The following is a 26,957-nucleotide window of genomic DNA, read 5'->3' as shown; positions in this document are numbered from 1 at the left end:
AAAGCAGAACAGCAGTGTGTGAGTGTGTGTGACTTATTTAACTTTTGCAATTTCTGGACCTTTTCGCACATTATTCTAAGCAAGACGCAACTAGGTATACTAAATACAGTTAAAGTAAGCCATGCAAAGTCAAGCAAATTAAAAAAAAAAACGACGGGGTGATTTTGGAAAAGGAGACTACTGAAGTATGCAATATTTGAAAGGATTCGTTAGTAAACTTTTCTGGGGGAACTTTTTTAGCATCAGAGTGAGGTGTTCCCCCTGCTGTCTGGTTTCAATAAGCGCCCCAAGTATGGAAATAAGTTGTCTCTTCTATAAGCCCCCCCAACTGTGTAATTGCACCAAAATTGCTCTGGTGTCTCTGGACTCCTCCAGGGACTGCAGTCTTGCAGCTAGTCATAAAGGTCCCCCAGCAAGACACTAGCATTAACTACTCAACTCGGGATTTCAAAAGCAAGCCAAGTAGAGGCCTTCTGGGGAAGGAGGTGGTCTTTGCAGTAGCATCACCAATTGGATATTAGATACCATTGGAAGGCGGCACCATTAAAGGAAAGGGGCACCACTTTTATAGCTAGAATTGGGGTATGAAGCTTCTAGCGCATATCAGAACTTTATTCATGCTACGAGAAAGCGAGAAACATCGTTAGTTGCAGCAGTTGTGTTGTGCTGTGTATGCGCTTACGTCTAATTGGAGGTGGGGTGGCGGCTATTGGTCTGAACTGTATGGCCCCTTCTGCAGAAATGAATTCTTGCCAGGGATCTCTCACACAAGAGGCGCACAGAGAGAGCACAGAAAGCCAAGGCGCTGGATCTTTGACTTCAGATCCCAAGGGATGTAAGAGGAACTCATCCTGTACCAGTCTACCCTTCAGCGTGGAAGCTCTGCTAGTTCAGGACAGAAAGCCCTGCCGAAAGCAGCACCCTCATCTTCTTCAAGATCCGAGCAGGGTCACAGTTAATCCACTGAAAGCTACTGAGCAGCCCCCCTCACCTAGGACATCTTATGTAGAAAAGGGTTACTGCGGGGAAGAGTTTCAAAACTTGGCTGAACGATCCAAGACAAACTGTGAAAGTGGAGATGAAAAACAGCCAAACGTTTGGTTACAGAAAGCAAGTTACTCCTCCCCCCCGAGTAAGTACTTTAAAATATTAGAGGCAATAAAAGTGAACTGCGCTCTTTTGTTACAGACCCGTTATGCCTCAGTGACAGTAAGCTCCACCACCAAAAAAGTGTTTGTGTCTGCTAATTTATATTCATACTTAAAAGTTTGCCATCATCTAACGTGTGCCGGGAATTGTGACCCCATTCCGTAGGCGCGTTTTTTTTTTCTTTTCCTGTCTTTTGAGGTGGCGTGTCCTTTCCTCAAAGTGCAATGCACTTAAAGCCAAAAAATGTAAACTCATCCGATGACATCTATCGATTTATCTACCACAGATTTTAGGGTGCACCTTTGTAAGTAAATGCAACTGGTATCTTCAGAGGGAATATGGGTGGCGGGTGTTATTAGGCTGAGGTTATAGATGTTGTGGGGCTTTTTATGCATTCTACCGGCATTCGCTACAAGCTGCTGCACATGACTGGTGTATTCAGGTTATGGAAAACTAGGCTTAATGCAATAACTGTGTGATATTATAAATGTATAGGAATTGTTGTACTTAATTATGTTAACGTTATGCTGAAGTCACAAAACAAATAGTTTTATAAATATTACTGCGGAGAATCAAATAACATATGACAACCGACATTTACCTGCCTCCACCCCCAATTCATGTATCACCTTAGAAAAGGATGCACTTGCCCCAGTACAGGCATTGGAAACTTTACTAGGCAATATTACAGAATATTTAGAACTAAATTACAGGTAGAACGAGAGTAGTTACAGTCATGTAACTAGACTGCATAAAAAGCCCCACAACATCTATAACCTCAGCCTAATAACTCTACGAACATATGTTTCGCTTATGTGAGATGATGGTAATTTTTAAGTGATGGCTGAAAACAATGCATCTCTTTTCTAGATTTATTTTGAGTACATTTTTAATGACAGTAGCATTAATTTTGTATGCATTTCCGACTACACCCTGATCTTGGAAGTCTTGGAAGCGCTGCAATAGTAACATAAAATCATCCTTTACAGGCTCACAGTACCTCTCACAGTACCTTGTCTTGCAATGGCTATTCTGTCAAAATTCGGCCTTACTTCACTCGACCAAAATGACATGTCACCCAATATCACTCACATGTTATGATTGTAACAGTAATATGTGTGATCAGAGTTCTGTGGGTTGTTTGAACACTGTCAGAAAACTATGCGTGTTGTGGAATTGTCTTTAGAAAGCCAAACAAAAGTTGGAGAACGGTTCTATTCATGGGATTTGTGACTACATATATAACGGGAAATTACAAGCCAAATTTTAAATCAACATTGAAGTTTAACTTGCTCTTTTGAGTTTAACTTGTTCTTTTTCCTGCTTACACTGACTATGGAAACGCCACATTGTTAGACCATGAATTACTATTCAGCACCACAGAAACATTAAACATTTAATTAGGGCAATGGTTCAAATTAGGGGCACTTTTAAATGTATGCACTATTAATTTATTACATTTGGAGGGATGGAACTAAGTTTTGAGAAAACATTAAGGGCATCCTTGCAATACGGAGACAGTGTAAAGGCATTCCTGTTCTTTACTAACCTGCTGAGTTGTATGTCACATTAGCTTTTTGCTCAGGTGTGTGTGTGTGTAAACCTATTTGTTTAAGCTAAACAGTCTGGTTTATTCCAAGTGAAAGAAGAACGCCGATGACATTAATTATTTCTTTAAAACCAGACTTTACTTACACACACACACACACACACACACACACACACACACACACACACACACTTTTGAAGATGCCTCTGAACCACTGCGTATTTTATTTATCTGATGTGGCAGTGGTGCAGCCAGTTTGGTTTTGTACTCGTAGCATTACACTGTTGTCCTCAAATCCACCTCACATTTATTAATGTATATATCTCCTCACATTTATTAATGTATATTGCAAGATTGTCTCTAATATCTAAGCAAGGTCTTTGCACAACTATTTTACATACGTGGCACAGCTATTTTACTTAAGTGGCTTTAGACCGTTGTAAACACATCCTAACATCAGTAAATCATAATACTTGTAAAGGACGGTCAGGAAAAGAAAAGAAAAAAAAATGTTCCAAGCAGAACACAAATGTCTGGCAATATCCTTTTGATGAATATGCATACATTTTTTTGAATGATGCTCATTCGGTACTGGCCTCCTACTTAAAACATATTTATTACTAATATTTTTATATTGCATTTATTTATCATACTTCTACATTGTAAGAGTTTTTTTCATGTGGTATGGTTTATTTTTATTGTTTATTGTCTTTCAGGATTTATAAAGATTTCTTTAATGTGTATATTATGTATAATTACTTGTGGATTAATCCTACAAGGGTACATTTTTATTTTATTTGTATTCCGGGTTAGAGCACTGATCTCCATGGACCTTTTTTGGGAACAGTATCCTGTTAAGTGACTTGCTTAGAGTCACACAGTTAGGCAATGCAGGCTGAGGGAATCAAACCTTATCCCACTGGACCCTAGGAAACATCTCGTAGACAGCTCCTTAATCCTTTTATCCATCTTCCAGAGATTTGTAATAATTATTTTTAGGAAATAGTCTAGTAGTTACACTTCTCAAAATTTTGTGAACTGATTTATTTTAAGTCTGAAAATGTTTATGGACAAAAGAAGTTCAAATGAAACCCTGTCAGGTTTAAACACTGGTCGATGCTCCATTATCTCAGCATCACTTTTCAGTTTGGGGCAGGTTTGGGCGTGGTTTCTGTGATTGACAGGTAATTTTGCCAGGTCGAACTTCGGATTCACTCAGTGTTATACTGAGATGCAGAGCTTTTTGGAAGCGTAACCCTACCTGTTGTTTTTAATTCTTAGCAGTGTGTATTCGCATTCGCAATGGCATGTCTCTTGTGTGCATTTTTTTCTTTAATGAGCTCTTTCAACTACATTCGTGCATCCATTTGCATCAGCTGTAAATTTCATACATCTCAACTTCTTAGAGCAATAGAGCTGGACAAAGACGTATAGTGGGGCAAAAGCACAAAAATAGGGACAATTTTTTAAAATTGCTCTTACAAACGTAGAAAGTTGACAGACTAACAGGTTTTGCATTAGCATGAATTTTCTGAAGGGTATGACGTTTGAAACTCAAATGTGTGTCATTATTTTCTAACTTCACTTTTTAATGATTTACCAATTTGCCAGAAAACCACAATTTTACGAAAAATGGACCAACGATAGGAGGCAAAACTCTGGACATGCTGCAACAATCTGTACAGTTGAGATATAGGGAACCTGTAATAAAAATGCAATTTCTTTAAAACTCTTTGAAATAAATGAAATATAAATTAAGCTAATCGCACAGACGTCAGATCACGGGACAACATGCCAGATATTTTGCATGTTAATAAGAGCGGCAACATGTTTACCGTTATACATACCTACACAGAAGTCTGCAGAATGTACAAACTTTTTTTGTCTCATATGTTTGGCCTGTTTTTCATAAAATATGCGTTTTCTGGAAAATCAGGACTGAAGTCACTAAATAATTACAGACAAGTTTCAGACTTCATAGCCTTCAGAAAATCCATGGTAACGCAAAGCATATTATTCTTACAATGTTCTACGTTTGTAAGACCAGCATTTAAAATATGCACCTGTTTTTTTTTTTTTTTGGGGGGGGGGGTCTTCGTCCCCTTACCCATTATTTTTAGCTTTGTCCAGAATACTTGCGCTAAGAGAGTGAGAGGTACAGTATGCAACATTTTTTTAAATTGCAGGTACTAAATATATTACTGGGGGGGGGGGTCAAGAAAAGCATGCTTTAAAAAGTTATAAGGTAGCCGACTTTAAGCTTATCTAACAACCTAGAGATGTTTCAGGAAGAGCTACGTTTCATCCTCACAACATTCCTTTCCACGCTACTTTTATTCACATCACTCCCACCCCTTTTATAAATGCCGGATATTAATGCACAATTGTTTCTCAGTCACAATAAAATGTGTGTATAACATCGTTTAGTTAAAAGTCAGATAGCATGGGGGTGCTGCTGCTACCCCCTGCACTGGAGCATTTTAAGTAAAACAAGAGCTTACATACATGCACATACACACCACACACAAGCACAAGGTTCATAGGTTCATAGATTAGTACTAGGCTAACTGCCCTTGCGAGACATTTTAAGCCTAGCCAATTATCCCTATGAGACACTCTGCACCTTGTGTTTGTAAGGCAAACCCTCAAAACCTCGGCTTTAAGCTTACTCTCTGGGTGTTAACAAGGACTTTGAGGAGTTCTGTATTGGCCCGCAGGTGTGCCTGCCTGCATCTGAAACAGCTGGAGAAGGTCGCCAATGCACTGCTACTGTGCTCTGCATAGCTTCCTTTCATTTCTTGTGGAACATTTATTTGCTTTCAGTTTTATGTCTATGAAAGTCTAAACAAGGTGGGCACACTTCTAAAACTGCTCCATTTGCCACATATTATTTTATGTGGATTTTTCAGCAGCTGCGGACCAGGCACTTGCTTGCTGGACCGATGAGCAGAAAGAGGTGGGTTAGAGACCTGATCAGACTTTATTAAATAATTAGCTGTAAGAAACTACAGTTTTTTTTATTGTGCAGCATTTTGAGTACCGCAGGGCAAATGCATTTTCCCCCAAGGTTCCGTTTGCATATGCCTTACTTACACAGGCAAGGTTTATCCCCCTAGTTACGTAGAACTTGATTCAATTTGCTTGAGAGCAGTTTTCTAGTGAGTTTTGTTATCCTACACACAGGATTAAGACTTTTTTAAGGCTGGTTGTAAAATAGAATCCCGACTTCACTCGATACTAAACAGCAATTATAGACAGGCGATGCAATACAAAGCAAGGAACTTGGTTAGGCTGCGGGCTCTTTAAATGACATAGCACTGAGAGATAAACACACTTCCATAAATTAACTTAACCTCTTTCAAACAATAACTGCTCCAACCCCTAAGAGAAGAGGTACATTTTTGGATCTTCCTAAGCAGAATACTGGTAACATTTCCGTATGTTACAGACATTTAGCGTGTAAATAGTCTTGACCACACCTCTCAAATGTCCAGAATTTTACAAAATGTCTAGATTTTACCTCATATTTGAACTATTCCAAAAACAAAATGTGGTTTTATGGCAAATCATTGAGGATGGAAGTCACTAAATAATTACAGATAGTTGACTTTCAGACTTCATATCATTCAGCAAATGCGTGCTAATAAATATCTGTTGTTCTAAACCTTCTAAATTAGATATATATTTTTTAGATAGAGCAATATCTAAAATCTGTCCTTAGTTTTCAGCCTTTGTCCCCCATTATTTTTGTTTTGTCCAGAATTCTGGCGTTATTGTTTTTATGGGCTTGACAGTTTAGTGTATTCTAGGCAGTGCTGTAAGAGTAAACTGGCTTAACATTTTGCTGTGCCCCAATTAGGGCACAATCGTAATTCACATCTCTCCACTTTTTATCCACTCTGATTGCATAATTTCCGTTTTATTCCTGTAATGATCTACATAATAAGTTATTTTTTATAAGGAATTTAATCACTTTCCTAGCAGTTGCCTTTCGAAATTCCGGAAAATTTCAAGGTATAATGCATTAAGATAGCTGAAATATATATTCATTATACAGCCTCGTTTAATCTGGTTATGTTTCGAATCTCTCTTGAAAAGTTAATTAATGAAAATTTCCCAATTTTGACATTTTCTTGATTATCTCGCATGTTCTAAAATAATAGTCTAAATTTCCTTTCCTTTATTGCTCTATATTGTTGTGCATGCCTTTAAAATGCATACTAGACTTTTCCAGTGTTCATTAATTAACAAATATTCACTGTTTATACAGTGATTTGATGTTTATTTTCATTTTTCATTTTAACCAACCCATTTCTGCTTTCAGAAGTAGAGGGGAGAGCCCCTCAAGTTAACCTTTAACCATAATAGGACTGAGATAGAACAAGTAGCTAAAGTAGAAAAACATAACAGAGATAGTGAATTTAATTTTGAATTATCATTTTGGAGAAAGAGAGCATATTAAATTCTCATTTAATTATTGGACTCTCGCGTTACACAAAAATGGGTCACACAATCGAGTCCGAGCTGTTATTACAGAATATTTTGGAAAAGTGTAACATGGAGTCAGTTTATTATTATTTTTATTCATGACTGTTAATTTAACTGTTTATTTAGTTGTTTTGGTGTATTTTCTCTTATCGCTGTTCCACTCTTCTTGATTTCGTGGTAGTGCATAATGACATAGGCAGCTAAAATAATTCATTGGCCCAATTAAATGTAGACCCTTTTCATTTGGTTCTCTAAGACAGAGCAAGCTGTTCTTCTTACACTGTGATTGATGTAAAATATTACCACACACACATATAAATATATATATATATATATATATATATATATATATATATATATATATATATATATATATATATATATATATATATATACATATATATATATATATATATATACATATATATATATATATATATATATATATATATATATATATACATATATATATATATATATATATATATATATATATATATATATGTGTGTGTACACATACATACACATATATATATATATATATATGTGTGTACACATACATACATACAATGTATATCACACACACACACACACACGTAGGACTAGAACATTCTCAGCGGGAGAACATGAAGGGTATCACGAACTTGAAACAGTTTTCAAGTGCAAGATGTGAGCTTACGTGGAGTGAGGACAGCCTAAGTAAAATTTCTGCTGTAGCACAACTCTCCACTAACCCCGATTTGGTAGAAAATCCCTTGGTTTTGCCTCATATTTATGCTCTGCCCTTTTCTGTTAACTCACCGAATACTGCAGTCAGGCGCTAGAGTTTCATAATTCTTATTCCTCAGAAGACGATTCGTGTTAATGCAAAACCTGTTGTGTTAACTTTCGCGAATTAGAGTGTCACAAATTGTTCTGATCTGGGGAATTTTCATCTCCCACACTCCCCTCTTTCGTTATTTTTGACTTTGTCAATGATTTTTGAACAAATAACTGTCGAGAAAGATGTGCGTTCGAGGTACAAAAATCAAGAAAGTTTACAGCCGAGGAATTATTTATTTTCGGTTTACTGCTTTCAGAAGACACGTCCAGTATTTTGGGCTGTATGCATTATATCTGTATAAGTGAACCAGTAGGCCTTAAAATGAAACAGTGCCTTTGATGCCAAATAGGAATTGTTCGAGCCACCTTTCCTGTTGTTTGCCTACTTGAGAGAGGTTGCATGCACATGATATCTGACCAGCAACTTATTCTGTCACTGTATTTGATTGTACTACATCCACAGGAAAAGCCACTCAAATCACACAGGACCTTCTCTGTTAAATAAACTGATTTGTATCTTGCTAGACGTCTGCTTTATTATTAATTATTATTATTGCTGTATTTCTTCTTTTTATTTAAGATGAAACCTGTTGATTTCAATAGGGTACTGTCTCTTTCTTGTCTCAATTTTCCTTCCTTTCATTAAGATTATAAGCATGCTGCTCTTATCCACTTCTTGATTCTCCTAAATAGTTTCTGATGCAGATCCTGTGTCATTTTGATAGCCTGCTCTGGGTAGCCTCTGCTCTGTGTTCTTCTAAAGGTGATGTTTCCAGAACTGCACACAATATAAGGGAGTCTTACAGTCTATGATGAAATAACAGTTTGTGTTTGGTAATACATCATGACTTCCATTTCAATCACCTTGTGTTCTGGTGATACCTCATTTCCTGTACCACACTGCATCAAACATTTTGTGTTCTGGTTGTATACATCATCTCCTGCATCTGTACGCAATTCAAAAATACTTTATGTTCTGGTGATACTTCATTTCATGTATTTTTGTGTATAAAGAGCCTGCCCAGAGCCTTGTTGCTGTTCTGCTCTGCTTACTTGCATATCTTTTAAGTCTAGAGTTGTGACTATTTCCATGTCCCTCTGCAGTATTGTTGTTGCTGTTTCTTTTGCATTGTGCACTGTTTTTCTTAAGCTTGCTTTGTACAAAGTAGCAATCTACCAGAAATCAAACATAAATGGAGTTTTCCCAACTGTCATGCTTCATTTATGCAATTGTTGTCTGTATCTATGTAACAAAAAAAAAATGGAGTAGAGATGGAGTCTTGAGAGAGATTTCATCCAGGTGAAGCCAGTCTAGGCAGCATATGATCTGAACTGCCAAGAAGGCCACAGTGGTGATGTTGGTAGTAGTAGTTACAACTCCCCAACAATGATCTATATTTCACCATTTTGTTTAATGGCACATATTGGTAGGCAGTATCATGGTGGAACTTTTCAGTTATTTTAAGCTTACAAACCTTACACCTTAGTTCATTTTAATACTCAAGACTGTATGGTGGCAGACATATTTGCTCAGTTTAACATAGGATTGCATTCTAGACATATTTGCTCAGTTTAACAAAGGATTGTATACTTTTAATAAGTTTTATCTAGCAGTTCTACAGTGGCCAGACAGTGCTCCCAAGGTCTCATCTGAAAAAAAGGTAACCGTCTAATGGGTTTACCTAGTTAACAAACAAAGAAGCAAGCAAATAACTTCAACATAAAATTTTACTTTTCTTAAGTAAGTCCTAAATAACAGACAGTTGGACAAAGAGACAGGAGTAAAAGCAAGACTTATGTGCAGGAGGTAGGCAAGTAATATTACTGAACCGTTCCGAATAAATATCTTTATATGCAAGTTTATTTATTTATTTAGTTTTATAGTAAAGTGGTCATCCTTTGGTCTGCCTTAACACCCATACCTTACACAGCTGCAGCTTCTATCCTAGAAGACCTTTAAACCAAGATCGTCTGTAAAGGAAATGTGAATTATTTGGAAACTGTGCAATGAAAAAGTCCAATTTATAAGGAATAATTTAAACAGAAAATTAAAACTCAAATGTCTGCTCTGAGTTCTGGAAACAGGTTGCTAAACTTGTTCTACTTGGAATAGTTACCTGCTGGCTTCTCTTACCTATACATTTGTATTTTAGGTGATGTACATCTTTTCTGTTGTATTTTGCTTGTTAAATTAATGCTGCATTTCTAACATAAGTACACTGTTGTGGCATATTATCTTGTCATTTGCTTTATACTTGCTCTGGCCTATGATAGGTCAGGGTCTTACCTCGCATGCTTGTGCTCATGATAACTTTGCCCCAGCCCCATCACCAAACACAGACGCACGAGCACACACCCACACATGCATATGTTCACACGCATGCATATACACAGTGTTTGTTCTGGCATTCTCAACATTTGATCTTCCAATGATGGTAATCCATTATTACATCCAGAATAGCTATTACCTTTGCAATCAAATAAAAGAAGATGCCACTAAATGTAGTGTGCGGAAATCCTTAGACTACATTAAACTGCAATGTATGGCAGTACACAACACACCCATGGCAAGTAAAAATTTTAGCTATTGGTGGGAAGCTATTGTTTGTTTACAACTTCATAACCTAAGTGGTCTAATTAGGCCTACTGTCCCTCACTGTGGATTACTCAAAACCCTGCCACAGTGAATTCTTGGTCTACAATGTCAGTATTTATCATTTTAAAATAATTCTATTGTATAAAGCTAACATGATTTCTGTCTTTACTGTTTGCAGATGCATTTCAGTGCAGATGGTTTTAAGATGCACTTTGCTTGTATGTAGCAAAGCATTTGCAGTACATCAAAATATAGTTGTTTCTACTGTAATCAAAGCAGCAGAAATTAAACAGAAAATATGTTTTTGTGTGTACAATGGACATATTTTACTTTTTAAAAAAGAGAGAAGTGGCTAATGTTTTATTCATTTGGTTACTTTCAAAGGAGGCATGCTTCTAATTGTGAAATTCATTGCTTAGTGGTAAGTTTCAGTAATCAGATGTTTTATTGCAGCTACTGAAATTGGTGTGGGATACTAGTTTTACTTCCAGACTGGAAAGTAATGCACTTCAGTGATAGAAAACATTCCTTCCATCTAAAACACTACACTGTACTTCATTACAGGTATTACATGTAATACTGTACACAACATTACGGTATACCACACTGTGTTACACTAACTGTACTATGTTTAATTGCACTGAACTACATACACTACACAAACTAACTGTAGGGCACTATGCTTCACTGTACTAAACTATAGCATATTGCTGTTTAAGGCTGTAGCCCATAAGCAACAGTGGCATCAGATTTTAAGCATCCTGAGGTCGTGTTAATTTGTTTATATGTTATTTGATGGGATTATGTAAGTGATCAATGGTGATGGTATTAACGCCCATTCTGTTGATTGCTGATCACTGAAACCTGAACCATTAAATCACTACAAACTCTTAAGATCATACTACAGTGAGGAAACTCTTAAGATCATACTACACTGAGGAAAAGGGGACATTTACTAACCCCATTGTTACACAATCTTACTGTTTAACATGGTCAGTGAGTGGGGTGAGCAATCATTAATGCCTTGATGATTTGTCCATTGACAAAATGGTAACTGACAGAGCATGCTAGTTCTGTTGAGAGGACACATGTAATACTGACCTGCAATATAATCATTTGGGTTAGATATTATGGCAGTGATACCTGCACCCTTACAGAGGTAGGTTTGATTCCTGTAATTTCCATTTACGTACTGTATAACTCTGAGTCAGTTACTTCATAGGTTCATAGGTTCATACTAGGCTATCTGCCATTTACAAAGTATTTAAAGTACTTAAATAAACTAAAGTTCCCAGATCACTCCCCAAATACAGTAAAACTGTATTTCTTTTAGCTCTTATCTGGTTAGTGAAAACTAACTAAAAAAGTACCACAATGTTGCACTGTAATGATTTCCTGTCTGTTTACCTTTCTGAATCAACAACAAAGGGTTTTGTGTCATTTCCAAGATTCTGAAACTTCTTGCCAAATTTTGATCCATACTAATAAGAAACTTAAATCAATGCAAAAAAAAAATCTGAGGAATAAGGATTAACTGCAACAGTCATTACATTAGAATAATGAAGAAGTGGTTAACAGTAAAACACGTGAAGGCAAGGTAGAAGAGATGTGATCTGATTCTCAAACTGGTAATGTAGGTGATAAAAAATATTTTCTGGAAGTACACAACCAGGATTCTGAGCCTCCACTTTTTCAGCTGCTCTTCTTCCTAGGTTTTTTTACCCCACATCTTTCGTTGCTAACTCTGCACCTCCTTCTCATGTTTTGGAATGCTGTTGTACACAGACATGAGCGTAAGCCTGCAGTGTATGAGAGCAGTGAGTTTTACATATTAATTTAATATTATCTTGTGCACCACAACACAAACGTCTGCTGGTCTTCCTGTCACATTGATGCTGTTTTTCTTCCACATAGATTAAGTCTTCTTTTATCAAGACAGCTGCTTCACATTGGTTTGCTAGCTTCTGCTGTTTGCCTGTGCAATGACTGATGGGGCTTTGAATGCTGGGAAACTATAGTCCAGCTGCCTAATGCTTTCTTTTTGTCTTAAATCACTTGTTTGAAAGGTCTTCTCTTGCACTCCTTTGCCTTGTCGTTTTGTAATGTGTGCCTTCAGTTTATTATAGAATTATTGACCTCAACTGTTTCAGTCCCTTACTTGGTGTTATAAGTTTGTCCCACTTCCATCTTGAATGTAATTATTTTTTGGCATGAACTGTACACACAGAGCCTTCATCTGATTTATTGGTTTTGTATTCTAATGGAGTAAATGCTAAATCTTTTTGGTTGATATTTTAAGTTGTTTTATAATTTGTGTGGCTCTTTTATATTTTGGTTTTTATATCACCTTTAGAAGATTTCCCAGAAGAGACACCAGGCTTAATTAATAAAATACATATTTCACTGTACACCTTTGCAGTGCTGTTTCTGCCTGACACTAGTTAGAGATGAGCAGTCTATTTCTGTATTGTTCGCTTGTTTGCTTCTTTTTTTTTTGTTTATCTGCTGCTAGCCCTAATGAGTTTAGCCATATTCTCCTCAATTGACCCTTGAATTGCTTCTCTGATGTTGCAAGCCATGGTTAACTTGTCGGTGTACAGCACACTTCTCGGCACTAATCTGTCCTCAGACATGCTCAGCCCTCAGATTACTGCATTTGCATAACTTCATCCTCTTTTTCTTTCTATCATTTAGCCATGTTCAGTGATGTATTCAGGCATTCGTTAAACTGTCTTGTGGCAATGTCCAGGATTAATACTAGAGTATATAGTCTGCAAACAAGCTAGCCCAGCTGTTTTAGATTTTTTTGTTCTGTTTTTCACATGATAATTGTGCCCAGACAGAGATATGCCTGTACAGTCAGGTGCCCTTGTATGCATCTGTAACAAAGGGTCTTAACTACAAACACAACAAAGTTATCTGTGCCACACTTTACCTGCATGCTGAATGCATAGCTCTTGTGTTGACCATTTGCATGTAAACTTCATCAACATGTTTGAACATGCTACTACCATGCCATAGTAGGAAGGAAGGAAGTATCCATTGTCATCTCGCTTGTCAGTCAAAATTTATAGCATCTTTCAAGTAAAGGAGCCCTTTGCACTACTGAAGTTTGCTTATTGTAACCTGGGTCTGTATGACTTGTACAATGTTTAGTATGTTTTCTTAAGACAGGCTGTAATGTAGCACACTTACATTTTATGGCAGTAATTGGAATCGATCACACTGCATCTTTAGAATATTTACATCTACCACTGGTCAATTGCACAGAACAATTAATTGCCTTGTCATTAACACAGGTCATTCTTTCTGGGGATGCTCACTCTAATTTTCTGACCCTCAGAGTATTAACAAAATGTGTGCAGGCACAGCTGTGAAGACCTGTGGAACTAAGTTAGGACAAAACTAAAGCCAAGCAAAGTGCACACATCTTTTTCTCAGTGCAAAAGATCTGGGCAAACATAAAAATATGCATGGTAATATTCATTAGTCCTTAGTTTTTTTGGGTGTTTTGTTTTTTTATGCCACTGAGTAGGTCTTACAATAGATTTCTTCCTAAATCAGCTTGCTTTCATTACATAAGCTCTACTGCACATTTATTAGCAATAGAAGTCCTGCTGTTGCACTCAAAAATGTTGACATTATCTTTTAACCAGCTGTATATGCTTGTGTGTGTGTGTTAATATGGGTAAGTGTACAAGGACCACAGTGTTATGCCACCAGGCTGAGGTGAGGCTGCTGAGTAGGGGTCTGACCTGCTACTCCCTAAATCTGCATTTGTCCAGCTGATTGATGTGCTACACATCTAGTTCTTCTCACTAAGAATCTGGCAGTGAGAAGAGCCCAATGTTAACTAAGCAAACCTCAAAGTTATATTTTTCATGGTAAGTCAGAAACACCTGCTTGAAGTGGTTACCTAAGATACTGTAACCCTGAAGGCTGAGTGGATATTTAAGAGTGGCAGTAAACGTGACTCTTAACAAACTGCTACAAGTCAGTTGTGGTCTGTAACTAGCAGTATTGACGGAGTTCCACCAAGAAAAAAATGCTCTGTTTTGAATTAATGCTTACATGCTATGTCAATATGCAAGCTTTCAGCTTGGGCCCAAAACTGTTATTCTTTCAAGTGCTTAACTTTTTGTGTTACAGTTCCGAGTATCATCAGTTGAAGGGACAGCTACTGAGGGTAAAGTCAATGAATAGCTGGCAGAGCAAGTATGAACAGAAAGTTTGGAAGGGGACAAATATGGCCTCAGGTGTGCACATCTGTGTTTCCAGCCCATAGGGAAAAACAAAAACATGGGCTACGACCATACCTCTCAACCTCTTAGACCAAGAAATCTGGACAAAGCTATAAACAATGGGGGGACAAAGGGCCAAAAATAGGGACACTTTTTAAATGCTGCTCTTACAAACTTAGAAAGTTGATAGAATGACAGGTTTTTGCATTAGCATGAATTTTCTGAAGGGTTTAAGGTCTGAAACTAAAATGTCTGGCAATATTTTCTGACTTCAACCCTCAACAATCTGCTAGTGATTTGACAGATAGTCACAGTTTTATGAGAAATTGACCAAAAATAAGAGGCAAAAATCTGGACATTCTGTGAAAATCTGTACAGTTGAGACATATGGTACGACTTCTAAGTCCGGATTTGTAAAGTAGTGACATTGTGCACAGCCAGGTACAAAGAATTGCTCTGTGACATGAACATAATTCTAGGAAGTTGTTTACTTCCACTTTGCAAATAAATACAAATATCATAGAATGAAATATGGTAAGGAGTACTGCACCAAAATTTACACTTACACACACACACACACACACACACACACACACACACACACACACACACACACACACACACAGTTGGTCCAGCATCATCAAGATCTCATTCATACTTTACCATCATCATCTTGCTGAACTAAAACCTATACTGTTTTTGCTATAGTAATGTAGGTGTCCTCTCAGTAGCCAAGATATTAATAAAAAAACAACTCTGTTTCAAGTCTGCATGTCAGTGGATAATTTTAGGGCCATAGGAATAAAATTAGGCAACTGATGATAGAAACCATAAGGAGATAGTTGTATACATTTTTAAGCAGACGTTCTTCAAAGTTCTTGTCTTCCTTTACAAGCAAGTACTAGTGCTTACCTGCAAACTGAGCAAGGACATGCATGATGATCAGTGTTAAGAACAATCATCTGCAAGCCTGAAAAATGTTTTTCATTTTTCATCATAACTTTATATTCTCAACAGGAGTAATACCCCTGGGTCATATCATTTTCTAATTTATTTTATTTAAAACTGGCTTGACGAGGGTCTATATGTAATTGTATGTACACACAGAGTACACTGCAGTGAAACAAATCACTGATCCTACTGTACCAATTTGGAATGAAGCCCTTTGATTTCCTATATTTTATGACTGCCTCTGGCAGGAGCATCACTCTTTATTTTGAAGTAATGTGCTTTGAATTTTTTTTTGTTTTATTTTACTTTATTTTAATTTATTTATTTTGCTTGTTGCAATCTCTTCATTGCATTTGAATTTTTGCTATCTATCTATCTATCTATCTATCTATCTATCTATCTATCTATCTATCTATCTATCTATCTATCTATCTATCTATCTATCTATCTAATCAGCTAGCTATCCTACTGGTATAAAATTCTGGTTCTGCCCTGGTAAGACTTCTCACTGTGTGAATAAAGGTTGCAACCGTTGACAGCAGGCAGCAATTCACTTGATTTCTGTTCACCCACATTTTAAGTCACAAGTCACTTCATTTAAATATAATGGAACTTAGCTCATATTTCTTTATTGCCTTTTGTTCTTTCAAAAGAATCTTTATCTCAGGCTAAGTGTTACTTTGTGTGTGAAGTTCGGTTCTCGACTGTATTGCTGTAGCATTTTACTTATTTGGATCCTTTGTTTTTTTATGGTCTCCCACACTCAGTTCTTTCCTTTTTCTTTCCACTTCCTGACATATTTTAAAGGCGCATGTGCTCTCTGATATTATATACTTACCTGCAGCTTATGGTCTAGAATAGATCCCCACCCATCTTTTTCATGGGTTTTCTTTATTTACCTGTACATTCACTTTCTGTCCGTAGCGGAGATGTATGTTCTTTTGTCAGTTTCACCATCATGAATAAAATATGCAGTCAGATGTTGAACTCACCTTTCCTTATATTTTTTACTGTTATTTTATTTTACATTTGGTTACTGGTCGGTACACTGACCACAAGTGATCATTTACAGGTATTGCACAGGTGCTTTTGTTTTCTTTTATATAAAGTCCTTCTATAAGCATATAAAGTGACCACAGCATTTTTAAATAACGAGCATATAATCACCCTGTTCTTTATTAGTTATTTATTTTCTGTTTTACAGGGTACGTCACGTACTTTGTAAATTCCTTTTTGCATAATCATGTCTAGCTGTGCAGTACATAATCTAGTTCCTGCACCGGTGTTGTCTCTTTATCACTCACCACTCTCTCCATGGCCTTCTGTGTCTGAAAGGTATTCATCCTATTTGCAGTACTTTCGTTATATTGTCCGAATGTTGTGCTTAATGTTAAAACACCATCTATTATTAAACTGGGTGGAGAGACACAGCTGCTGTAACAGTGTCGACACCAGTGTTCTAGAACTATGTTATACTGATTTCCTTCCTCCTGCAGCATGTCTGAAAGGGAAGTCCGACTGTCCACCTTTTCTTAGGGAATTGGTATATTACATCTTGATATCAAATACAATCCAAAACAAACCAAGACGAGACAGCTTATGCTTCAGAAAAGCAGACACTTCAATTACTGTAGTAGGAGTGAAGTTCTGATATACCAAAGCTGGATAGAAAAATGTAGCTGGACAGATGCAGTTTAGACAGATACTGGTGGACAAATGCCGAGTGTCCTGATGCTAGTGGGCTCACCTTCAAGCATACAGATGCCAGTGTGGCTAACACTGACTATACCAATGTCTGTTGGATCAGTGCCAGGTAACCCAGTGTCAGTGGGACAATTGTTGATCTATCCAACACTGGTACTGGTGATGATCTGTAGGCAGAAAAGGCCAGCATCAGTTGGACTGTTTGTCTGGACTGGTGTCAGAGGGACTGATACCAATGTCACTGCTGCAGGTGAAAAAATCCCTACAAACACAGGACAACTCTGAAGCCAGGGGCAGAGGTTTGGGGGTCGGAAGGAGTTTTATGTTCAAGCAATTTAACAGCTGCAGCCAACTGATGATAATCTATCTACAATGTGTTTGGAGATCTACAGGCTGAAGGGGATGAAGAAAAGGTTTTGCTCTATGACAGTTCCCCATTAGTAATTTCAAAAACAATTAAAGTTATCAATTTCATCATGACCCCCCATACCACCCAACTTTTCATAATTTGAAGAATGCCCAGATTTTAACTTACACTTTGGTCTCTTCTGCAAAAAAAATGTTTTCTGGCAAGTCATTGAGAATTAAAATAATTATATAATGACAAATATTTTAGTTACAGATATCATATCTTTCAGAAAATGCATAGTAATGCAAAACCTGTTATTCTATCAATGTTCTAAGTTTATAAGAACAACATTTAAAATAACCCCCCATTGTTTTTGGCTTTGTCAAGAATTCTTGTATCAAGAGGTTGAGATATGTGTTCTCCTCTCGAAAATGAGACTGAGGAAAATTCAGAGTTCCCTTATATTTATCCAGTTTTGGTATGACTATAAGTCCTTTTTAGATTATTTCAGAGATGATGTCTTTGGCAGTACAGTTTTTGATGAGGAAGGAATAAGTCTTATTTCCATAAACCATGATCTCTAGACATCTCACTACGTTTTGGGGATTATCACTGTACCTGGAAGTAAAAGGCAAAGCTGTTACTTTAGTGGACTTGGACAGCTTTGAGGTTCGGGGTTCTAGATCAGTCTTTTTAAGGTGCCATTTAGTGGTATGGTTGAATCCTATACAAAGTAAGCAAAAAGCTTTCATGACTCCTCTCAAATATTTATACATATTTATATTTTTTTCAAATGGGCAAGCCCTCTCATACACTTCACACAGCCTACAAAGTATTATAATTGACTGCAAGGTCACAATACCGTTATGCAATCAGGACACTTCAGTGTCCTGCAAAAGGTCAGTTATTTCCATTTAAGGAGATCTGAATTATGAGACTTGGGGTCAAAAGACGGTAGGATGCTGTATGATATAACCATATCTATGTAAGTATAGAACATGAAACTATGTACAAAGGGATGGCTTAGAAACCAATTAGTGTATTCCTGAAAGTAAACAAACAAAGGGGTTCATCAGAAGACCACATGGGTCTTGTTTTCTAATAAAAGATTCATGCTTTCAGCTGCATTTTATTACATTAACTGATCATTGCACTTTTTTGTGGTTAATACTTGCATGTCAACTTATACTAGTACATACAGAATTTTCAGGCACATACATATAGGAAATGTAGGGTCTATATTGAATGATCGAACTTTCAAAAATTCGACTGTCATATGGTTGACACAATATGATCGAATTTTTGAAAGTTCGAACATTTTAACAGAGATCTCTGTACAGAGCTGAATGGGAAGATTTCCCTTTTCTGCACTGTAGTGCGATCTCAGAGTTAGTATATTTAAAGAGCGGGTGGTGTGGGGGTGTAGGTTATTTGTGTAGTTTATTTATTTTTTATTAGATTTTAGAACTTTTAAAAGTTCAAACGTATGGTGTCGACCATATGACACTTAAACAGTTGAAAGTTTGATTATTTAATATAGACCCAGAAATGTACATCTTGTGTACCTCTGCTATGAGACAATTTCTTGTTTCAAAATGAAAGATTCCTTTTAAATGGCTTTATGATCTATGATATTTGGTTATAGCAGTCTGTTAAGGAGAACACAGTTACCATTGCTTTCTAATCATCACATTAGAGAGTGTAAGATTGCATTTGTGGTCTTATGAAGTATTTTGGTCAGTGATAGCAGTGCAGTGGATAGAAACAGAAATACCAGTCTGATTGGAAAAAAAGACTCTAAATACGTGTTGTTATTTTCTTTCTTATGTTATTCTTTGATACCGCTGTATCTACATTATTTGTCCTGCATTTCTCTCGTGACCTGACATTTGTAATTTCATTTAGGCTGCATTTGTGTGGTCCAAAATGACAATAAAGTTTCTTTGAATCTTTGAATTCCCTCAAACTGCAAAAACTTGCTTTTATTTTGGGTGCTTTGCCCTTGTACCTCTAAACTTAATAATAATCAACTGTGGGGTTATTGCATCTCACAAAGGAAGGAGCTTCACCCGCTGCAGCACACATCATAATGTATCTCACCATGTATAAGAATGTTTTAGTTGAACCGGTGGTAGCCAAAATGGACCACTGTCTTACACCTTAAATTTGAATGATTTACATTGCAACACTGTTACTTTTTTAATAAATACATGTATACTGCTTAGGTGTAACCATTTTAACAAGTACAGTAATTCATTCATTCCACACTTTAACCCATATATGATTCTCTCTGTTTGTGAATTATTTTTCCCAGCAGTACATGATGTGTCATGCAGAGCATACATTGAGCAACAACTGACATGTAATTCTTGTAGGTCTTCAGTAATGTAACATCACAGGTGACCATAGCAGAGCAAGTAGCCTGGCATGTTGCAGCAAGTAAAGTCATTACAGAGTAATACCAAATGGACAAAGTAATGGTCCTATAAATAAATGTGATCGATAATAAATGCTACTTATCCAAGACCTCACACTTAACACCGATTCTGCAAAGAAAAACACACTACCTCACACTAAAGTGGCGCATGAAAAACTAACATGCGGTTTTAAAGAAGCTTCATTCTTACAATGACTAAGTAATTAATAGACAAGATTATAAATTTAGAAATTGTAAGGCTGTTGACATCTTCTGTTGGGAAGTATAAAGGCGCTGTTCACAGATCATTTCCCGCCCTCATGAAGATGCCACTCCTGCATCTGTATCGTATGGAATATTCTCCATCCCATCTGTGACTATGCACTTGCAGCAAGATTACAGGCGAGTTCAACAAACACAACACATGAACATCACACCAACCATAAGTCAGTATAATAGACCAAAAATGTTGTTTTCCAAAAAATGTTATTTCTGAAGCAAGCCATCAAATTTGTTTTTGCTCTGCAAGAAGCAAAGCCTCCCTTCCATAGCGGTTGTTACTCCTTCCCATCCAACTAACATAGCTGACAGTCTTGAAAGAAAATACTACCTTTAATTTTTTAGTAGTGTGTAGTGAAATGCTATTTTGTTTATGATTATGCAGGGTCGCTTATTGTGGAATTCTACTCTACTTGTTTCAAACAATTAATAAACTGATTTTAATGTAGTCTATGAACTCCAGCATGTTACCATCAGTAAATGCAGTCTTAACATTTACCGCTCAACTTTTTAGCACAAGAAACCTGCATAAATTCAAAAATAATGTGGAGGCAAAGGCCCACAATCACAAACAGATTTTAAATATTGCTCTTAGAAATGTAAAAAGTTGTTGGAATAACCAGTTTTCCATAATATGTATTTTCTGAAGGGTATGAAGTCAAATCATTATTCAGTGGCTTCAATCTTCAATGGTGTCTTACAAAACCACAAATTTTAGGAGGTGTAGTCCAAAATATGAGGCAAAAATGTGGACATTCTGCACAATTCAGGACATTTAAGAAGACACCTAACAACATTGTGACTATCCCTGCATGGACCTTGCAAGGTTAAACAATGTGTTTCAAAGGTTTTAGAGTCAGAACACCTCACCGTACAAATGAAATTTGTGGTGTCGTCTTCCTCAGATATGATACGTATTTGCTGTCTGCTGCAGCAGAGTTGGTCCGGTTTGAGTAAGAATTATATGATCTCCAAAGAAATGTGCCCCTAGTTTTCTTGGAATGTCTGCTGTTGATGTCTCACTGAAACTTAGTTCTGTGTCATTAGTCAATGCTGCTTCTAGTCATCAGTGTCTAGTGTGACAGATTTCTTATCACAGAAGCTACTTTATGTGGCAGCATCACATGGCATTAATTAAAACAACGCTCAACTGCACTTGTTAAATCTGATGGGCAGCATCTAGTCATCATTTTTGTTTGCTTCAGTGATAAATTAAGTTTAGAAATGGATTTAACTTTGCTGGTACACTGCTGCAGGAACAGTGTCTTAACCTCTCTAAATGATTGCCTGGAGGGATCGAGTACAGACAGAGCTCCTAGGCTGCCCTCCTAATCTAGGGAGATGAGAGGGATCAGTCAGTGCACTATCACTACTCGGTGTCGTCTGTGTGGCAATATGGGGGGGGGGCATGAATGAAGAGATACTATGCGATCAGTACATGTCTGTCTCTTGTGAAGAGACAACACACTGAGACAAAAAGTCTCTCAAGTCACCAAAAGGCACTTTGGAATGATGCTGGTTTTGGTTTCCAAATTTCTCTGTTCCAGATGTTTGCACCAAAAAGAGATATTGTACTAGGCTATTTAGCTACACTGTATCTAGATAGCATAAGTCAGACACCCAGACACTGGCAATAGCTGGAGCTGTAGAGGTCAGACCAATGGTAGATGTTCAGAGAAGTCCAAGGGCAGCTCAGAGAAAGCTGGTCTAATAAGAAAAAAGTGGACGTGTGCTGTTGAATGTGACTAGGAAAACAAGATTCCCAAGCATAGTATGTCTTCTCTTCTGTGTATGGGGGTTGCCCATTAAAGTATCTTCTACAAGCCTTCTTACTGTTCCATACTGTTTAAAACCCATATCTCTGTATCTCTGTCTGTCCCCCCCCATCTCTCTATCTTAAGCTGTATTTATGTTTTCCTGTTTACATTCTCCTCTCCGATCTACTGTCTTTGCTCTTCCAGTTTATTAAATTTAATTATTAAATATAGAGAGTGCATTTACATTTATTTAAGGTTTAATACTTTGCATTTAACTTAACCATCTGATTAGTTATGGCAGTTCAACAGTTCTCTGCTGTACCTAATGGCAGGCTGCATCATATCCATGTACTATTGTTTTCACTTTTTGCTTTGCATAGCGGTAGAATCTTTGGTGAAAGAGAGTCCAGTAGGAGTATTTAACTTGCCCAGATAACAAACAAACAAATACAAATGGTGTGTAAGCTCAGTGATGCACCATGCTTGCAATGGCATACTAGATAAATGATAATTAGGAGCACTCAGCAGTAATAAACCATTATCTGGTTTAAAAATGTAAACTTCCGAACAACAAAATAGCACAAATCGAGTGCCTGTCTACAGTATTAGTATGAATCAGAGAGAGACAGAGAAGCAGGAATTGAGCAATTTATGAAACGTTGGACTTATGATAATTATATAAAAGCATGTATGTCATGTATAATGTTTGTAACTGAACATTAACATGGTTTGTTTTCTTTTACATAAATGTATGTTTGCCTATGTCTTAAGTGATAATTTAATAAAGATGTTAAAAAATATGAGTCAGAGAGAACATAGCAGCGTCTTAGAGGAGGGTAGATAATTTAATGGAAAGGCTGACTAGCATCTATGAGAGTTCATGGGAAGTGGTTGAATTAACGTTCAAACTGTACTAAGCTGACTGTGAAAAGAAGAAAAAAATAGTCGTGCAGGAAAAGCCTTACATTAGAGTAAAAGAAACAGAAGTGTGTTCTTGTAAGAATGCATCAGAACTTCCAGTAACATTAATACCCTTACATTAGAGTAAAAGAAACAGAAGTGTGTTCTTGTAAGAATGCATCAGAACTTCCAGTAACATTAATACTTTGGTGAACATCAAAAACATACAGCTTAGAGCATCCAGGCTATGGAAGCAAGGTGCTTTACACAATATGTTTTTCCTCTAATTTTCAATTTTTTATACTGCAGTTACATATGTCCTATTGTATTTACATTTTGCTTTGTATAGAGTTAGAATTTTGGGTGAAAAAGAGTCCAGTAGGATCAGTTAACTTGCCCAGATAAAAAAAACAAGCAAGCAAACAAAGACAAATGCCAGAAAAGGCTTTCTGGTTTATACCAGCAAAAATGACATCTCCTCGTCTTTAGACTGTAATAAATTAAGTAGCAACTGAAGATATCATTTGTTGTATACTTATATGATGGGTAACACAACACTTTGTTCATCTCGTACATTTCCCATGGTATGTTTTTTTTGGTTGATTACTGAAATTGCAAAATGGGGATTAACTTGCAGCTTCTCGTAATGTGAAGGAAAGGTTTCATTTAGGGTGCATGTACTGATCACCCTAGGTACTTTTTCATTTTTGTTCTACACGTTCAGCACACCCATCTGCAGCACAAATGACAATGGAAAGTGTGTACCATATAACATTAAAATAATGTCAGCCAATCAGACACGGTTTCAGACATCAGACTTCAATGACCAGCAACATTAGTTTATGCTATAGCTACAGTGTGATCATTCATGAAATGCTAGCTGTTTTTTAAAATCCAGCATGCATAAGAATTAGAGCACTAAAATTCTGCTTTCCTTTTTTTTTTTTTTTTTTCCTTTCTTTGCAGGACACCCAAGCCCACCTCCTTGCACTTTGAGGAAGCACAAGAACAACCGGAAACCAAGGACTCCCTTTACCACTTCACAGCTGTTGGCTCTGGAAAGAAAGTTCCGACAGAAGCAATACCTCTCCATAGCAGAGAGGGCTGAGTTTTCCAGCTCTCTGAATCTTACAGAGACTCAGGTAAAAATCTGGTTCCAGAATCGCAGGGCTAAAGCCAAGAGACTTCAAGAGGCTGAGTTGGAGAAGCTAAAACTAGCTGCAAAGCCCTTGTTGCCATCATTTGCTCTACCTTTCCCACTGAACACCCACCTTGGGTCTCCATCTCTGTATGGACCTGCAAGTTCATTTCAAAGACCTGGTTTGCCTGTGCCTGGACTATTCACAGCACCAGTCACATATGGAATGTATTATTTATCATAGTGCACAAAAGGACTTACAGATACCAGTAAGTGATGGACCCTACTTCACAAGTGGCATTTTAGACTATGTTCCTTGGTATACAACTCCATGGAAGGCAGAGAACAAGATCATTATGTGGAAACAAAAACTTGGAATTCTTTTTCAGTAATTTAACATGGACATTAAGTGCTCTGATGCATATTTCTCTGTTATTCTACCATTTGTTTTTAAGGACTGGTGAACATTAGTTGTTTTTAGAAAATGGTGAACATTAGTGTCTGCCACTAATGAACATGGCACATCTGACACTGTGAGATGCAACTTCCTTCACATGTCAAAACTAAAATGTTTGTGACACAACTATGCCTGTGACAAGGATGTGGACTGCAGTTTTAAGCTCACAAATGTGTTATGGCGTAGCTTCATAGAACATATATACTGCTCTGAAGCTGAATAACAAACTAGCTCTGTCACACTAGTACACAAATATATTTTGTATATTTTTACCTAGAACTTGAGAAATAAATGTTGTAAAGTCCATATGAACTTTTAAGTGGCAAGACATGCAACTGTAGCACTATGGAGGAACAGAATATATTAACCGTCTTATTACACACCAAGGCAAAGTGAATCACAGATCTCAGCAATGACTTTGCCAAGGTGCAATCCCATTGCACCTGCAATGCAGCCTGATTTCTTTTCTAGCATTAAAACTGCTTTACATTCATGTCTCCTATTTCATTGTTGCTGCAACTTCAGAAACGTAGCTTCTAAGGCAAGGTTTGCCAGATGGTGTTGACTACATAAGACCTCATACACTCCCTTTTGCTGCAGTTTCAAATGACTCCTAATTGGACAGCAACACAAAAGGGCACTCACAAAGTCTGTAGTTCCTGTGGCAGTAGTTTGCATTGTAGTCTGGCAGTAGCATAAACGCTGGTCAGCAGGTGACCTCTGCCAGCTTATATGATTTGTTTTCTTTGCTTATTTGTATTCCCTGTGATCCATTTCTCAAACAGAATTCCAAGGTGCCTTAATCTGGTTGGGTCATAGTTTACTGCTTTAGCCTTATTCTTGTCACATTTTACCAATATTGACCAATGGACATGGACTGTACTGCTTAGCTAGTTCTGGGGTTAGGTTTGGTACCTCAGAATGCTAAATTCCTCCATTTTCAGTGCGTTTTCCATTGCTCTTCCCAATCTCTAGCTTAGGTAAAGACTTCAAGCTGGTAAGCAGAAACATGATCCCTCATTACCGTTCATGTCTTACCAAACCCAGTGTACTTCTACAATCACAGACAGCTATGCAAGGCACAGCACAACTTACATGGTATGGTGTTAGCCTCATTATTTACACAGTAATTATCAGCAGTGCCAGGATCATATTCCCTCTGTCTGTATCATCTACCTTCATGTCAGCTGTTTGGATTTCACATCATTCATTTTTATACTTCCTATAGTATTTGCTGATACAATGTAAAAAAAAACTCGTGTTACTTCAGTCCTTTATTACTGCTAGGTATTCCTTGGATTCCAACCACAACTTCCAGACATGTTTTTTAATTCCCATGGAAATCTTTGTTCCTCATAGGATCTTATTACCCATTCAGTATTTCAAGTTCATTTACATAGTAGGCTGCTCTGTTTTCTGTTTGACAGTGTTGAGTGGAAGGGGGCACTGTACAATGCGGTTTTAAATAATATGCAGTGGGGGATGGTGACTCTCTTCCTTTTTAGTGTGGTCTCAGCATGGCAGGGCAGTTTAGAAAAAAAGTCTGCATGGTGCATTGTGTGTGTCCGTGTGTGTGTGTCTATATATATATATATATATATATATATATATATATATATATATATATATATATATATCTCCACACACACACACACACACACACACACACACACACACACACACACACACACACACACACACACACACACACACACACACACACACACACACAAATGCAGGCACACATGCACCTTAGAGTAAACCATCTACCTTGTTTTTCAGAATTCCTAACAGCCCCATAAGTATGCAGGAATGTGTACAATATGGCAATGCATGTTTATATATCTGATATCATACAGTCCATCATAGGATTCCTCTAGCACTTAATAAAACTGATAAAACAAAGTTCTGTGTTTAAGCTTTTTGAATGTTTCAGAGCCTTCCAATAAGTGGGCAACACTAATCAAACAGTGACCACCAGCATTCAACTCTCCAGTTCCAGCTTTAGAGTGGATTTGTGTATGAAGTCTTCACTAATGTCATGGGCTCATGCTAGTGACACTGGAAGGTTTGTTAAGACATTTGAACAGCTTCATCCAAAGAGCTCTATATGGTATCCATTTTAAAGAATACATTTTCAAGTCATTTAATTCTTGAAACA

The 26,957-nt window shown here is 37.1% G+C and overlaps 1 protein-coding gene across 1 annotated transcript; it reads left to right on the top strand.

The window, feature by feature from the left end:
- The first annotated feature begins 593 nt into the window (after positions 1 to 593).
- Positions 594 to 26,409, top strand: LOC122789380 (homeobox protein MSH-C-like). Its single transcript, XM_044056783.1, has 2 exons — positions 594 to 1,132; positions 24,168 to 26,409. The coding sequence occupies exons 1-2, from the start codon at positions 673 to 675 to the stop codon at positions 24,581 to 24,583; spliced, it is 876 nt and encodes a 291-aa protein (XP_043912718.1). The 5' UTR covers positions 594 to 672; the 3' UTR covers positions 24,584 to 26,409.
- The last annotated feature ends 548 nt before the right edge of the window (positions 26,410 to 26,957 follow it).

This window comes from Protopterus annectens, chromosome 14.part0 (assembly GCF_019279795.1).
Source record: "Protopterus annectens isolate FY-2018-M chromosome 14.part0, PAN1.0, whole genome shotgun sequence".
In the NCBI taxonomy this organism is placed as follows: Eukaryota; Metazoa; Chordata; order Ceratodontiformes; family Protopteridae; genus Protopterus; species Protopterus annectens.
This window is presented reverse-complemented; position numbering and strand designations above follow the sequence as displayed.